Source organism: Engystomops pustulosus, chromosome 1 (assembly GCF_040894005.1).
Source record: "Engystomops pustulosus chromosome 1, aEngPut4.maternal, whole genome shotgun sequence".
In the NCBI taxonomy this organism is placed as follows: Eukaryota; Metazoa; Chordata; class Amphibia; order Anura; family Leptodactylidae; genus Engystomops; species Engystomops pustulosus.
This window is the reverse complement of record NC_092411.1, coordinates 199,170,469-199,188,769: the sequence shown is the minus strand read 5'-3', so window position 1 is coordinate 199,188,769 and position 18,301 is coordinate 199,170,469. Positions and strand designations below refer to the sequence as shown.

Here is an 18,301-nt window from a genome sequence, read left to right as displayed (position 1 = left end):
CTTGTTCCTGATCCAGCTGGTCAATATGTATCATATGTCACTGTCTTTACCTCAAGTTATTGCAAAGAGTTATTAGCTTAGTTAGTAACCCTGGGGGACTTAAACAATATGTGAATAATGTATCAGTACCAGAAACAGCTATACTTAACTGAATAGGGGAATTTGCGAATGGCTCTATCAGATACATACAACAGAAATGTTGTGAATCACGGCAAGATTCACAACAAAAGTGGTTTATTTCACTACCAGTTGGAGGTGATGCATCAGACATGGCGCTACATACAATTGGTTGAGTTTCTCTCTTGGTTAGTCGCATCTCACTGAAGAGTTTCTGATAGCATTATTCCCTTGCATGTGCATATGGTGTTTTTTAAATATGAGTAATAAAAGTTATATTTAGGTCAGGGTACTACTCTTCTTTTGGCTTTCTAATACATATTTATCCTGTGGGACATATTTTTCTATTGAACAAGTAACAGTTGTACTCTTTATCTGCTTGGTCCCAATGCACAATCTATACCAGACCACCGAACTATAATGTTATCATGAAAATGGTCTTTTAACATGGGGAACAATGGCCATTTTCGGCCTCTGAGATTCCGGGGTCTGAGTGTAATCCTCATCTACATCCACAGCATCCCTTTGAATTATTTTCCTTCCCTTCTTATTTTCTAGGTAGTCTTTAGCCTAGCAAAATACCTGTAAGACCAAAGGTCTGATGGAAAATGAATGAGTATAAAAAAATGGGATCAAGATTAAGGTATAATGTTTCTCTTTTTAGGCACGGTTTATACCATGTGTAACTAGATAGTATAACATATTCTTCTTTTCTTATCTTTTTCAAATTGATTTCATACATTCTTATTTTGAACATATTTGTATGGTAGGTACAATGCAGCAGGTGATTTAGGCCATCACAAAGATGACCTTTTTAATTTAGGAACTTTTAGTTCCAAATTCCTTTTAGTACTACGTTGAAATAGACTTGTTTAACTTATGTAAAAGTTAAGGACATTCTAGAGGAAGCGGAAGATGACATTAATATGAAATAAATTCAGGTGACATTGCCATTTCAGATTTTATTCTTGGAAAATTGGATGTGATATGAAATTGTGGAATGTAAAATATGGAACATTTGAGCAAAGTGACTTCATTCGGTCGCTGGTATGCTCAAGACTTTGAATGTTAGTTTTCTGACTTTTCTTTTGCTTTATGCATGTAAATGAAAGCACCTTGTCACCTTTACTCTTTCTACGACATTTATAGGTATATGACTTTTTTGAAAGAACGTGTCAGACTGATTTATAACTATTACATCTCTCACCAGGAAGGAACTAGCCTATTTAATGTACTATAAGAAGAAGTGGTTTCATTAAACCTTTCATTGTTTAAGAGATAGCCTATTAATTATGGACTGTTCTGCTCCACATCTCTCTTTATTTGCAGTACATCTGGGAATAATTGACCCTTTCATTTTGTTATGCAAGCTTTCTCAAACATGAAACCACTTACAGAAGGAATGAAAATTCTGCTGACTATCACAGTACAGGTGAGTGATCTAGCACAAAAATGTTACTTTTTTGTAGGTGTCTGAGAGCAGAACTGTTCTAGTTGCCCATGGAAACCAGGCAAAGCTCAAATATCATTTCTCCACAGCTGGCTGGTTATAAATTTATAGCTGAGCTCTGATTGGTTGCTATGGTCATTGAGAACATATCTGAGAACATATCTGCTCATATCGAGGCAACACTCACTCAAGTTGCATTTGCTGCAACTGTATTTTGTAGCTTGATATAAAACTGTATGATTAACTAATAAGTGTATGATTAACCAGACTAATTAATAACCAGATTAATGTAGCGGCTAAAATGCAAAAAATTCACCTTTAATAAATGGATGAAACATAAAACAACAATAGTAATATGTTTTAGTTTAACCCAATGTGTACTAGACAAATTCAAATCTCTATGCAGATTTATTTCTTAACATTAAGCTGGACCACAGCTTAAAGGGGTATTCCCATCTGGGCATTGACATTTACATGAATTAATCTGCCAGTTATATACCTTTCTTCAATTGGATGTTATCATTTTTTTTTACCAATGTCAAGATAATTTATAGCCACTTTGTCCCTTAAAAATGATATTGCTATTATTGTATATGACCACTGATGCTGAAGAGATTATACAAAGAAAAAAATAGTTGGGTGCCTCAATAGTGCATGTGTGGCTACCACTAGCAGGGTATAGAGGTGGTCGTATTCGTGGACAGCTATCTGTCTATGTGCCTCAGGGACAACATGGCTACATTTACTGAGAATTACCTTCCCATAATTACATTTTTTTATAAAACATCCAGTTGAAGAATTGTTTATTTCTGGCAGATTTGGAAATATTGGCTATTTTCAGCAATCTCTGAAGAGGAATGGAGCAACAGCGTGCATGCACAATCGTTACATTCAAATGTCAGTCTTCAATTAATTGGAACCTTATCCCTTATCCTGTGGAGGAAATACTTTCCACAGAAGTGTAATAACATATATAAGATATTTTGTATCCAATATTGTGGTTTACCTTGAAGGGAACCTTAAAAGTAAACCATGTTTTATATTTAGAATTTTTTAACATGTTTCAAAATGGTTTCCATTAATCATTAGTGTACCCATAGAATCACATAGAAACTTGAAATTCTGTTTGGAACCGCGTTCAGTAACGGGACCCAAACAACACCCCCAGTAATCATTAACAGTTTAAATTCTAACACTGATTGCACAAAGCAGTTAAAAGCAGTTAAAGGGTATTCCCATTTTAGCAAATTAATGTTATTGTTTGTATAATAAAAAACTATACAATTTTCCAATATACTTTCTGTATCAATTCTTCACTCTTTTCTAGATCTCTGCTTGCTGTCATTCTATAGAAAGCTTCCATGTTTACTTCCAGTGGACAGAGATCTGACCATGGTCACACAAGTGCACAGCTCGTTATATATCACAGAGAGTAATCAGAGCTGTGTGATAGCTGTGCACCTGTGTGACCAGGGTCAGATTTCTACAGTATACACTGGAAGTAAACATAGAAGCTTTCTACAGAATGACAGCAAGCAGAGATCTAGAAAACCATGAGGAATTGATACAGAAAGTATATTGGAAAATTGTATAATTTTTCATCATACAAACAGTAACATTTATTTGCTGAAATGGGAACACCCCTTTAAGCACAGCCTGCACTGGAACTGCTGATGAAGTTTGGGGTCTGATCTGGGGGACCCGCACCAGCAAAGTTTAGCACAGAACTAGTTTAGACGTCTTTTTTAAAATATTATTACATGTACTTTATTCTGTAATTTTCACTCCTATGAAGCCACTAAACCTATTTATAGACTAACACTTGTTAATTCTGTAGGGGTTTCCTTTACAGCAGCCACCTCATTTACAACTCAGACAATACAGAAAAGATTACATAGAAGATAACACCTCTATATAAAACTTGATATTTGCATCCACTAGTGACAATAGGTCCCACTCCTTACATAAAGCATATGTAAAAGTCAGCTTCAGTCTATTGTAGTCTAGGGCACAAGACTGCTGTGAAGCATTTCCTACATCCTGTTGACAAAGCAAAGGGAAGATCAACGCTCCCATAAGGAGGCACAAAGAATAGAAGAAAGAAATCTACAATTCTTACAGATTTTTATAATCCTGGATAACAAAGTCTTTCTAAGTTACTGTATTTTTTGGACCATGAGACACAAAGCTCTGCTACATGGACATGGACATACTGAGACCTCTATGAGTAAAAACTTTAACTATTTCACAGCTCCCTCTAGCTCCTTGTCCTTTGCATTAGAAGCCTCCACAGCCCCTCCAGCACCTCATCCCCCCTATGTTAGCAACCGCCACAGAAATCTCCACCTCTTCATCTCCTCTATAATCAGACTCCACATCCCCCTACATTGCTTCATTCCTTTTGTATTAGCAGTTCCACACACACCTCCAGCTCCTTGTTCTCTTTGCATTAGCAGCCCCTCCAGCTCCTCATCCCCTCTGTATTAGAAGTCTCGACAGACCCCTCCAGCTCCTCATCCACTCAGTATTATGAGCTTCCACAGCCTCCTCCAGGTCCTGATCGTCTCTGTATTAGAATTCTCCACAGCCCCCCTCCAGCTCCTCCTCCCCTCTGTATTAGAAGTCTCTACACCCCCTCCAAGCTCCTCATCCACTCAGTATTATGAGCTTCCACAGACTCCTCCAGGTCCTGATCGCCTCTGTATTAGAAGTATCCACACACCCCTCCAGCTCTTCATCCACTCAGTATTATGAGCCTCTGCAGCTTTCTTCAGCTCCTCCTTTGTATTATAATCCTAAACAGCTCATTCCAGCTTCTCATCTCTTTGGCAACCTATACAGCCCCTTCCAGCTTCTCATCCTTTTTGTATTAGATGCCTCCACAGCCCCCTCCCTCTTCTCATCCCCTCCGTATTAGCTCTCTACACTTCTCATGCACAGCCCCCCAGCTTGCCTACAGCTCCTCAGCCTCACTGTAGCAGAGAAAAGCACAGAATCAGCCTTGCTTCTGGGTCATGTGACTCAATGACATCACTCAAGGTCCTGTACTGGTTTGTCTTGATGGCCGGTTACTGTGCAGACAACCTGTTCCTTGAGAAAGTGCAAAAAGTGGTCAGGAGGGTCTGGCAGTGCTGTATCCTCGTGACATTGGACCATTAGATACAGGCAATTTTTAGCAAGACTTTTTCTTTCTAAAAAGTATGTCTTATAGTCTGAAAATATACAGTGTAGGGAATTATCATTGTTTTTTTTGTCTGTGTTTGGTTTTGCGTTTGTTGCAGTTGTGGTACAAATGCTGTTTTGTGACTTTATATTGTGCCAAATTAACATGGGACAGTGCAAAGTCACTTTAAAATAAACCCCGCTTGCTACAAATTCATTATTAACTAATTTCTTGATTTGCAATTTGGTGTAAATTTCTGGAGCCAGAAGTTCTGAACCTTTTAGTTTGTGCATTGATTCATTAATTTCGTGTGCCACAAACTTACATCCTACTGAAAAATACAGCATGGTTTCAGCACCACCTTGCGCCAAAATCAATAGTTCTAGTTACACCCTGTGCCAAAATTAATAAATGCCCCTCAAAGAATAAAATAATTGAATGAGGTTTGAGAAAATAAATGGGTGTAAATTATTATTATATAGGTTCCTTACAACAGTTCTGTCTGTCTTTGGAGTTCTGCTGCAGTCAGATGCATTAAAGTGGCTTTGACTCTTGATTAACCTGCTGGCAGTGTTTCTTCGCTGTGCGGGTTGTTTGCAACAGTCGCATGAAAATTTGCAAAAAAATCCTTCAAAAATCGCAACATAGACCGGGGTAGGAACTTGCAAAAATTTAAGTCAAAACTTGCATGTAAAACGAAACTTGTACCATGGCCCAAATTATGCATTCAGTAGTATAATGAAATCTATTCTATGCAAATAATTAATTTACTGAAATTGCAGGGTGTACATCAAAGTGACTTTGCACTGTCCTATGCAATAGAAAGTAAAAAAAACAGCATTTGTACCACAACTGCGCCAAAGCAATGCTAAACATACAACCCAATCATTACCCCCAATGGGTTTATAGCTGGGAACATGTCCACAACAAGCGATGAGGGTATACAGAAATTGAAAACATAACTTTTGATTAATAAATGAATAAAAATATTCACCACAGTAAAGTAAAAATCTGAGAAAGTACATCAAACCATGAGGAAAGAAAAATGGTTGGACCTTACCAGACTTTAAAAAAAAAATCTCACAACTCTATAAAACATCACAAATATATTATACACCAAAATTTAGTTGTAGTGTATTTTCTATCTGATAAAATACTTAACATTTTCTGCTGTACAAATGTCTCACAACTGCCTCTATTGTATGATCCTAATTTTTGCCTTTTTTTGAAACATTTCCTAACTTACCCGACTTTTCACTTCATCTACTTTATTTCAGAGCATGTGAATTCATATGTGCTAGAAAAATTTGTGAGGTCCCAATTCCAATGTAGACACCTGATTTGCCATACATGTCAAGTTATATAAGTCACTATGATAAATCTAATGTACAAAACACTCTGAATACAGTCTAGAAAATGCTTCAGTGTGACTGTAATTTGTAACTTACAAATAACAACAACCCCTCTTAGTTAGGCACAAATCACTAAATAGGTGAATTGTGTACATACAAAACACAGTTATCAGAGGTCATGGAGGAACTGTTACCTATTTCTGTGATTAGGCTCTCATTTATTTGACCAGAACAAATTAAAGTTACATTTTCCTCTAGACAATGGTTTGAACTTTAGAGTAAACTCATGCAAATCCAACAAATGTAGGATAAGGATCTTTATAATTACGTCTTGTTGAATCTCAAAATATGGATGACTCATTCTTGCCTTATTCTTCCTTTTTATTAGAGCTACATGATAAGGAGTCACAAAGTACTAGTGAAGAGTAAAAAGCATATGGATACTGGTTTTATTATCAGGAAAAGCACATACATAGCTACTGAAATAGATGAGCTCCCACTAAAATCTATTCTTAATTGCAGGCTGGCTCCCCCATGCCCCAGTGTACAATTCTTCCTGCATAGTTGGTATATTGCTCATGTGTATACATTACTGTAGCTTGTTTAGACAGAAAGAAAATTTTTGTGCACTCATAATTAGATCACAGTTTGATCGAAACTTTATGCTGTTTGCGATTCCCTCGTTTATGGAGGGGTAATTAAAATTCATTCAGCAACCCACAAAAACAGCTGTTGTTGAAAAAATACCTTATTTCCATTCGAGCAATAGAAATTTCAGAAGAAAATGTTAAGCAGCTTCTTAATTACTGCATTTGTTTGTATTTGTTTTACTGATGAGAAAGCAACAAATTGTATTGTTCTTGTGACAAATGAATTATGTAGAAGATTATGAATTAAGATTGCTTTGTTTCCTAAACATTGCCATGCCCATTATAGTAGAAACATATTAGCAATCATTTCTAAGCACAGATTGGGATTTATCTCCTAGTATGTGTCTTTCCATCTTTTCAGAGGAAAAATAATCCTTTATTCAAATAGAGATATTTTACCTTAGATGCACATGTTAGGAAAAATAACATGTAATGAACAGACAATTATGCAGCCTACCTCCATGCTCTGGGAATATGGGTCTTTTGGGTCACAGAGCGAAGTACTTATTCTGTGGTTGCCAGGGTAACAGCGTTGGCTCACATTCTGGGGTACTGGAAAGGTCTGACGAATAATTGTTAGCCTTCCAATTGACCTTCTGACGAGGTCCTGTACATCCAAGTCATTTATCTCCTGTCAAATTAAAGAGAAAAGGAATACAATGTTTACAGATGATATAATACATGCAAATATAATATAGTGTGTCATCCATAATTATAGAAGGTTTGGATTAAATAAAAGGTATGCATGTAACCTGTCTGGCTTGTTTACTGTTTCCAAGAGAGTACTATTGGCATAAAGACCTAAAAGCATCTCTCGGGGTTAAACCCCATCTGACTATCACATCTTTTTTCCTTTGCCTTTTCAAGTATACAGAGCATAAATAAAAATAGGTCAGTGACAACAGGGAGTATATTGAAATATTAACATATTATAAAAAATACAGCAATTTATGACATGCACAAGTTCTTCCGAAATGCAACACAAGCACATTAAATGGAACAAAGACTGGAACAAGATCTGTTTACATATATTACAAATGATGTCCTCATTATGTTCAGAAACAAAATGAAAAGCATATTATAGGAGCAAATTACATCCAAGGACTTACAAGGTAAAACAATTACCCAGAACAGAGTGGTAACCGTTGATAGAGAGAAGAATGAATTAATCACTGCAAAATCTTTAATGGGCATTTTCTGAATTAAAGCTGTCCCACTTGCAGTCTTGTAGAAGACTTTACATTACTAACATCTTATCAAAAGAATCATTAGACTGTAATATTACCCCAGAGAAATGCAATTATTGGTGTTTTATTGTCATTGTGTGGCTACTGAATATTCATTTAGAGAGGCATGCCTTTATAAAAACAGAAAGGACACACATTTAATGTGCATCAATTTGATTGGACCAGAAAGTAAAGGCATTTGTAAGTGCCAGGTAGACTTATATGTTGGACTCACTTTGGGGTAGATCTATCTAATTTTTTTATCTAGTATCTTAGTTTTAAAAAGTCACTGATTTTCGGGCAATGGGGAAATTGAAAATGGAAAAATTTTTTTGTGACATTTCAGTATTTGCTCTTCAAGTTTTTGTGCACAAGTCCAATCAAGAATTCCTTTTTTTAACTTTTTTATCTATATGTTAGATTATGTTACATGTTAGTGGCATTGACTGTGATAGCCTAGTCTTAACTGGTGAACTTAGCTGGAAGATGCAAAGCAACCAACTTTGCAACTTGTCTGCGCAATAATTTGCAACATTTGCATCCTTTACAGCAGGTAAACATCTTAGAATAACAAGCACAGGTGCAATGTAACACAAGGAGAAACAGCTTTGACAAATTATACTAAGAAACGAGCAAAACAAGAAACTAGAGATACAGGTAAACTAGAAAGAGAAAATAATAACTATTTTATATGGTTTTTATTTATATAAAATTAGCAGATGTACCAAGGAAATATGCAAATTCCCAGGATAGGATAAGGAAAACAATGCCTCTTTTAGCTACCTTGAAAGGCAGCCCCCTTAACACCAAACATGACTGTCAGCCTAAGGACATGATACAGGATTAAAGCCAAACCAGTATATCTTTTCCAGAAGGAGCAGATTCCCAACTGTATACAGCACTGTTTTGACGTGGTTGCATTTCTGCAGTACTGTGTAGGAAACTGTTTTGCCTGAGTGAGAAGCCATTGACTAGGGTTAAGGAATCCTCCTTAATTGCTCGCTGATAACATCTTGGTTGTCATAAAGCAGTTAATACTTTGCAATAATTGGATGGTGGAATCAGCAGAAAATGTAATAGTTAAAACACACAAACAAATCATTTATTGAACAGCAGGACAACAATGCTAAACAGCCCATGAGCCCCCTCCATACATTCTTAACCATGCCACACTATAACTGCTGATGCAGTTAAGGATGTAAGGATAATGTTCACCGACCTTGCCTTCTCCATACAAGGAAGACCTATTCAAAAGGTTAATATTAATTACCTCTGGGTTTACTCATTCCATTTATGGATAAATCAATTGTAAATAGGCTAAACAGATGTATTTCATTAGATATAAATATTGTTCCAGGCCTTTGGTCCATATCTTTGGCATATATGATGGTGTTGAAATAAAAATAAATCTGAATGGATTAATCATTAAGATAATAAATAAGATAATTTTGATTAAAAAAGAGGCTTCTTGATGCAAAGTAAGGCAAGAATTAAGCCAATAAAATGAACCCTTAAATATGGGTACAAACAAGGGAAAAGATCAATAAAATAGACAATAAAATAAAAGTTATGGGGGGCATGTGTGGCCTTCATAGAATAACAGTTAGTTAAGGTAGGTAAATTGGTGGTGAACAATTTCATTTAATAGCATTTTAATATTTAACAATTTTGCTCATTTTAAAGTAATTCAAAAGATTATTTTGAGAGATAGTGCCTAATATAATCATAGTCAGTAGACTTGGGTTTGATATCTCTATTACACCATAAATGGCAAGTCATTTTTTAAATGGAAAATACACAGTAAAATACTGTTTTATGCACTCCATATATAGTAATTTCCTGAAATAAGGAGTTTTTGTCATAATTGGCCATTTACTGAAGTTAAATAAATACTGGTGTTATTGGCTCAGATACAGACCTTAAGGTCTATCTTTTAAACTTGTTCAAAAGTAATCTTCAAGCAATTGATTTTTATTTGGTTTATGGTGGAAAATTTAAATGATATTTATTATATAGTACGGATTAATTACTGTGTCAGGCTAAGACAAAATGATATGTTTCTGCAAATCCTTTACTTCCCTTAGTACCTGGCAAAATAATCAATATAAGGCATTCTTACTGGAATTATACTTATACACAGTATTTTCTGTAGACTGTGGGGTTCAATTAATTTGTATGTATAGCTTGTATATATCCAATATATATTCAACTCAAGTTGTTTTCTATGTAAGCAAGAGCAATATACTGAATACATATTACATATAATGTTATACTCACACATGGTAAGGTGTTAATATACTATATATTCACTGTGAAGAGACAGATTGGAAATATTTTCTTGCAGGTTCTTGCATGGTCTTTCAAATATGCCTTGAAATTTTGACCAGAGTCTGTCTGGAACCTAAGGTCTACTCCAGGAGTTAACTAACATGCAAATAGGTTATGGATGAAAAGAGAACACAGTGAATTCTAAAAGAAAATGTTGAACATTAATATACTGCAGTCCAGTTGGAACGAAAAGATAGGAAGAGAATGATTGACATAAAAAGCTTAGTTATTTCAATGTAAATACTATACATTTTTATTAACCTCTTTTAACCATCCCGGTGCATGGAGAGGGCACACGGGCTGAGCCCTCTCCATAGCTACTAAGTCTTTGCTGCATATTGCAGCAAAGACTTACCGGTAACACCTGCAATCGGTGCTGGCACCAATCACAGGTGTTATTCCGTCGATCGCCGCCGGCAAAGCTGCCGCCGGCTTAAAAAAGATGGCATGGGCCAGCATCTTGGTGACGATTGCCACTCCCCTTGACGTCATTGGGTCATCTTCCAAAGACCGAAGGCTGTCTTGTTGTAACCCATTCATTACAATGAATTTTTGATTGAATGATTTGCACATTTTAATGAATGAGGTAGAAAATCCTTATATACTGCCATACTGTAGGATTGATCAGACATACTAGGGTTAAAGTAGCCTAGGGGGTGTGAAAAATAGTGAAAGTAAAAATAAAAAAAAGTTTTAAAAAATTATAATAAAAAACCAAAAATTAAAATCACACCCCTTTCCCTAGAACTGATATAAATATAAACAGTAAAAATCATAAACACACTGGGTATTGCCACATCTGAAATGCCCGATCTATCAAAATATAATAACGGTTTTTCACTGCGTTCAACCCCGTAATGAAAGATAGTGTCCAAATTCGAAAATGGCACTTTTTTTTTACCATTTTGAAAAATATAAAAAAATCTATAAAAAGTGATCAAAAGGTTGTACAGTCCTAAAATTTTTAGTATTGAAAACATCATAAAAATTCACACAAAATAACACCTTGGACAGCTCTGTACACCGAAGTATGAAAAATTGGATTAGCGCCAGAAATGGCAAAATAAAAAAATATATATTTGTACAGGAGTTTGTAAATTTTGTAAATGTATGAAAACATTATAAAACCTATACAAATTTGTTATCCCTGTGATCATACCGACCAAAGAATAAAGTAAACAAGTCATTTGGGGTGCACAGTGAAAGCTGTAAAATCCAAGCCCACAGGAAAACGTCGCAAATGCGTTTTTGTATCATTTTGACTGCATTGGAAGTTTTCCTGCTTCCCAGTACACGGCATGGGATATTCAATGCTTTTATTATGAAGTGCAATTTGTTTTGCAGAAAACAAGCCATCAGAGAGCTCTTTACATGTAAAAATAAAAAACTTATAGATTTTTGAAGGTGGGGAGTGAAAAATGGAATTGAAAAAACAGAAAAGGGCCAGATCATTAAGGGGCACATTAATCTGTACACCATTAATTGGACTAGGAATGACAAACATATTTTATGGCCAAAAATACATTATAAATGGGCAAGTGGTTTGCACCAATTAAAGTTAAATTGCTAATAAGGCAGTACTCTATTGCGTACGATTATGGTAAAACCAAGGAGAAATGCTTAAGACATAACTCCATTTTTTTATGATGCTCGTTGATTTTATTGCAGACCAACAGATAACGGAAAAAATTTGATACTAAAATACTAAAGATATAATGAGACTCATAAGCCTTAAACTAGGTCCAAGCTATGGTTTAAATCAATATTGCCAGATGGAATAGAGAGTAAAGACTCTATCAAAAACTGCTGAAAGATCAAAGAGGTAGAGAACTGAACAGAGACCTTGGGAATTAACAATATGAAGGTCATTAGTCACTTTGAAAACATGTTGTAGCTTCATAAGAAGAGCACAACTGTAACAGAAAATCTACTCTTAAGGTTTTAAAGTAAAAAAAAATATAGGGATAAAGAAGAGATTTAGAAATCTACAGCTTTGAACATGAGACCACCATCAAATTAAAGACAATCTCATATATACTTTGACTAGCAACTATTTAGCACATGCCTAATTATGCAGATTTTTGTCATTTATCTAGAGTTTTTGCTCGTAAAATTCTAAATGTGAATTTTTATTATTTTTTTTAGTATTTTGTAAATCCACCCTTGCCTTTCAACACTGCCTGAATCTTTTTGGGCATACTCTCGATCACATTCAAGCAATTCTTTACTAAAATCTGATCCCAGGTCTCTTCTACATATTCCAGTGTTGGTGAATACTGTTCAACTCACTTGGGTATCAACACAGTATTTTCTTCAACTCTATTTGGGGAGCTTGAGGTCCGGGGACTGTGGGGGCCAATTCAGCAACTCTACTTCATTTCTTCACTATTCTTGATGTATGCTGTATGCTGATGAAGTTGTTTCCCTGCTTGAACACTATCTCTTCCTTTGCATACCCCTAACACTCGATTTTTCAAAGTTACTTATTTTGCAAGATACTATGTATATGTCAGTATTGAGGCCAGCACCAATCCTAGTATCCAATACCTTTAGCTGTGAAATAATCTCATATTATCCACTTTTCTCCACCAAATGTGACAGTTCCTTCAATATTTTGATCCATCAGCAACCTTTGTTTATTTTAGAGAATGATTTACAGCCATCAGGGCCCAGTCTATTGACTTCCATCTCCTCTCTCCAAATCACTAATTTACAATCCTCTAAGGTCAACTCTTTGTACTTTTTTGCAGACTCGAGCTGTCACCTTTTATGATAATATTAGAATCAAGTCTTCTTCACTTTTTTTAAGGCCACCAATCCAGACATGTATAATGCACATCATGTGGTGCTTGCATGGACATCTGGGACTTTACTATTATAAAGCATGTAAGCCACCACTGCTATAGTGTTTATAGAAAATGGAGCTTAGAGGTTTTTGATGAGTCGACTTGTTGACTTTCCACCTCTTGGAAGTGAAATTAATGGATGAATTTAGTTCTCTTCCAACTGTCATGGCACTCACAGGTTGGATGCAGATTGGCAATTTTCTTTCCATAGAGACCACAATCCATCTATTTTTTGGAAATATTTTTCATGGCTGATCCTCAATTTTTACCAGTGATCTTTCACTTAGGAATTAACAAAATGACACACTAGGTGAATGTGAGAATAGGTTTCAGTATACAAGAAGAAAAATATTGTTCCACCATCAAAAGCAAAATAATTACAAAGCAGCTACTGGAAAATACTAGACAGATGCTAAATAGTTGCAATAGTTGTAAGTCATGTTTATGTATGAGATAGCCAAGATGATTTTCCATATAATGATGTTAATGTGACTTTCAAAATAATACATAATGAAGCTCTACAGCTGCATTATTTGTCAATGCAATGCAACACTAAAAGCAGTATAAGGGACCTTAAGGCCCTTGTAACATGAACTTTAATCATGCTACATCTGTGCACCGTGATGTTTACTTACAAAGGAGTAAAACAGAAAGATGTTCAATATTTGAGTTTGGGTGTGATTAACCCTTCCATAATACATGTGAATAGTCATTCATTTATTCACAATAGATCGTTCATTCTAATTGCAGGTTTGAGTGGAAGAAGGTAGAATATCTAGGTATATATTTTTCTGTGTGAATAATAATCAATACATAAAATTGCAAATATAGATTTAGTCTGCATGCATTATTACCGGCTCCTACTTCAGCATCACAGCTTCTGCTGAAGTATCTCTCGTTGAGCATTGCCTTTGCAATTAAAATTGTCAATTATGTCTTCTTTACAATATTTGCAATAAATGTAATTTTGTGAACTGTAGTTGAGTAAAACAGGTGGTGCGATAAAGCTTTTATGATATTAGCATTTAGCAAAATCAATGCAAAATATTTGATTTGTATGTTTCTCACAAAAATAAGGGAATTTGTGTTTTGCTGAAGCACCTTTTAAACTAGAAACCAAATGTGTTAACTTGTTTTAAATGAACCAAACATGGTTTATCTTTCCCAAAGGCCCCTCTATGACTTATTTCATTCATTTGTCATTTATGTTCTGTATTAAATATAGATTTTCTGAAACAAAATAACACCTGGCATCTGCTGTGTCCAGTGTAATATCCTGCATTTCTGGTCGATTAATCCTTAATGTACCATAGATAATGGGTTTTCTTGGAATAAGATGCTATTTTTTTAATTTGACATGTACCTGTTCTCTATTGCTTGATAAGAAATAAACCCAAAAATATATTGCAACACAATAGTTTTAATACTGAAACACTATATTTTTATTGCAAAACTTACATTTTTGGTCAATCTTATGACCTTTAAAACTATACTTGATTTTCCTTTTCTTTCCTTTCCTTCCCATGTGCTTTTGCTGCCTTAACAATAATCCCTGAATGCTCACCAATTGATTCATCATCCCTGAAGATTTCTTTATTGCTGTGTACAGACTCTCTGTGCACTCTGCATAGACATGTGTCCGGGTCCGGGGTCAGTGGACCCTCGGGACCACCGTGGGACATGGTACTAGCCAACACCTGGGACCAGAATCTAAGTAGCACCTGGTCTTCACCAGAACCCGCCACAAAGTGGCATGGTCTTGCTGCGGCGGGTTGCCACCAGGTTGTTCCACACGTGTGACTAGCCTGCGGTGACAGCCAAGATCGAGGTACGAGTTCAGCGGGCAGTCTTATAGTAAGGTTCATGCACAGGGAGTCAGGGCATGCGGCAGAGATACCAGGTCAAAGTTCAGATCAGGGGTCAGCAGCTGGATATCAAGACAAGGAAGGAACTGGAACACGGGAACAGGCAAAGGAAACACAAAGAAGCTTTCTCTTCTCACCTTAAGCTCAAAGAGCCGGTGGGGAGTGAAGTGCCAGCGCCATTCAGCAATGCGCTGGCCCTTTGAGAGCTGGCGCGTGCACCCCAGCAAACAGGGATGCATGCGGCCTAGGCAGACGGGAGCAGGAGCATGGAGAGGTGAGTTCTGGCCTGGAGGGAGCCACGCAACGTAGAGCGGCACTGGTGTGCCCACGATCCGTGACATAGATTGTAAACAAAGATCCTACACTGCTAATTAGGAGGGACCTGCAGCAGGAGATTATGACTCATCCTGCTCCACAATGATCGTGAGAATCCCTGCAAGTGGTGGATTCATTTAAAGGCACATATTTTTCTAAATGGTTCACAACTGTATAACATCTAACTGATGAGTGCCTTATTAGGCAGGTGACTACTTTATCATACAGCAGAAACCTACTGCAAAGGGCTCTTTCACATTGGCTTTGTTTTTCATGTCCGTGGTTCACAGATTTCCACAGATCCTCACAAAGCTATTGATTTCTATGGGTGTTTTCACATTGGCTTGTATTCTAACAGATCTGTTGTGTGTGGAAAAAATTATGAAACATATACTATTTTTTAACTGATGCGGATCATGGAAGGCAATAGTAGTCTATGGGTCCCCCAAATAAACTGAAGAAACATTTTTTTCACTGATGAAGCTGAATAAACAAGTGTGATGTCTTCAAAGAAATGTTAAACCTTCAGTTTTTTGCAGACATTGAGACAAAACAGATACATCATAGTATCATAGTACATAAGGCTGGAAAAAGACGCATGTCCATCAAGTCCAACCTTTAAGAATTAAATAAATGTTTTTTCCCCATAACCCGTGATATTTTTTCTCTTCAGAAAGGCATCCAGGCTCCTCTTGAACATGTACATAGAGTCGGCCATAACAACCTCCTGCGGCAGAGAGTTCCATAGTCTCACTGCTCTTACAGTAAAGAACCTTTGTCTATGTTGATGGTAAAATCGCCTCTCCTCCAGGTGTAGAGGATGGCCCCTTGTCCTGGTCCCAGGCCTAGGTATTAAAAGATCTTTGGAGAGATCCTTGTACTGTCAGTTCAGGTATTTGTACATTGTAATGAGGTCTCCCCTCAGCCATCTTTTTCTAAACTGAATAATCCCAAATTTTGTATTCTGTTATTGTATTCTAGTTCCCACATTCCTCTAATAATCTTGGCTGCTCTCCTCTCCATCCGTTCCAGCTTTACTATATCCTTTTTATACACTGTACACAATATTCCATGTGTGGTCTGATCAGGGATTTGTATAAGGGCAAAACTACGTCTTTATCATGAGAATCTATTCCTCTCTCGATACATCAAAGAGACAAATCAATGGAGACAAAATATAACAGATGTGCAATTGAAGCTGAGCTCCAAGGCCAATGTTAAAGAGCCTTAAAACTAGTGTTATGGTTTGTAGATGGCTTCTGAATTATTGATAATTAGTGCGGGGAAGCCTCACTGGGTGCCATGGCATCCAATGAGTTAACCATCTCAAATGGTCCGTAGATGTTTAATACCTTACTAGTGAGTGCCTCACTGGTGACTATTGTATTATACAGCTGACACCTGCTTCTAACACCAGTGTTAATGTTGGCAGATTGGTTCTGATTGGTATTGATAATGAAATTAAACCTTTTAAGTGCTGTGGTGGAAAACTCAATAGATGCCATGGTTACAGTTAATTGTGCAATCCAATGGGTTAACTTTCTCAATTGGTGGCAACACCACTGGCAGCTTTTAACCGTGGATGTCTGTTGCTGTATTGGACTCCTAAGACCTATCCATTCACACTAACTGACAGCATTACTCAATGGTACTCGGTCATGTTGTTGAGAAGAGATTAAGTAGATAGTAATTTGGGTCTAATATCATCTAATATTAACTTCATAAATGTATATTTTTAATTTCTCCCCTAACCCATTTTCTGCTGAATCCCTTAAATTTTAGTCTATCATTTACAACATTAACTTTCAAAATTTCTTTATTTTATATTCCATTGTCTCATTTGCTGTTTGGATTCCCCTTTAAATTAGACAATTGGATTTAACATGCTATTCATCTTCTATATACTTTAACCCCAAATGTGTCCAGCAAATAAATTCTTCATTGAATATTCCAATTAGATTAGAAACCTATCATAGAGTCTGCTATAATCATGAACTGAGTGCTTTACGAATGAGGTTATCAACGGCCACTATGATAAAATCTTCTTTAGGTACATCTTATACTATGCCCAGAAAGTGGTGATGATGTCTTGCAAGGACTATGACCCTCCCCCATTAAAATGGTGGATAGTACTCATTAACAGTGTTGTTTCCCACTATCGCTCCTTGTACGTCAACAGGAAGTGCCCCCAGAAATATGAGCGCATCTGGTCCAGATGGTGTGTGAATCCCCAAAACGCTTTATAATTCCTTACAGTCTTCACTTATTCCCATAAAGAAGGAGACTGAGTGTATTGGTGTGTGTGTGTGTGAGTGTCTGATTGTCTAAGTGTCAGCGTTATTTCATGTCTTAGCTATAATGTTTTGCATTTCTTCTTTATATAATTGTCCACATGTATTTAATGGGCAAAGTAACATCCTGACTATTACCTACTAATGATGATTAATACCTCTGTAATGTAGTGAGAAAATATGTAACAGCCGGCAATCTTGGTAATCAGTTTGGTTTATTGTATTGTATAAAAGGTTAAAAATTAACAAAACATAAACACTTAAAAAAACTGAGTTTCCATTCATTGTTACATTAGTTGTTCATTGTTATAAGGTATTGTCACACTATATTACAGGTGTGTACAGGCCCTTTAAACTCTTTATAAGCCACATATAGATTATTATCCTTTGGCTGGCAAATATAATTAAACTGTAGAATCTATACATCACTTTCTGGTTTGGCTCAATGAAACTGGAAAAAACAGCATGAAATAGAAGTAAATCACCGAGCCAGTGAAGAGAATAAGTACACCCTGACATACCATTTGTCTCTTTACTGATTTTAAGCACTTTATGCTGATACTGCAATTGCAAGTGCCAGCCAAGAGGTCATAGTCTTTCTTGCAAATTGTGGAACTAAAGTCTGCAGATATTTCCCTTACGTGGCCTAGCCTGGTTCTTCCGTTCAAGAAAAGACACAGTCACCTTTACTGTCATGT

General features: G+C 36.3%; 1 protein-coding gene across 2 annotated transcripts in view; it reads right to left on the bottom strand.

Moving 5' to 3' along the window:
- The window catches only part of GRID2 (glutamate ionotropic receptor delta type subunit 2), a 716,446-nt gene that overhangs the window by 298,402 nt on the left and 399,743 nt on the right, over positions 1 to 18,301 (bottom strand). For both annotated transcript variants that reach the window (XR_011849003.1, XM_072117803.1), the window contains exon 6: positions 7,190 to 7,363. Coding sequence is in view for 1 of the 2 variants with exons in the window: in XM_072117803.1 (XP_071973904.1) it covers positions 7,190 to 7,363 (174 nt within the window). In the remaining variant the exon portion in view is untranslated. The remainder of the gene's footprint in view (positions 1 to 7,189; positions 7,364 to 18,301) is intronic.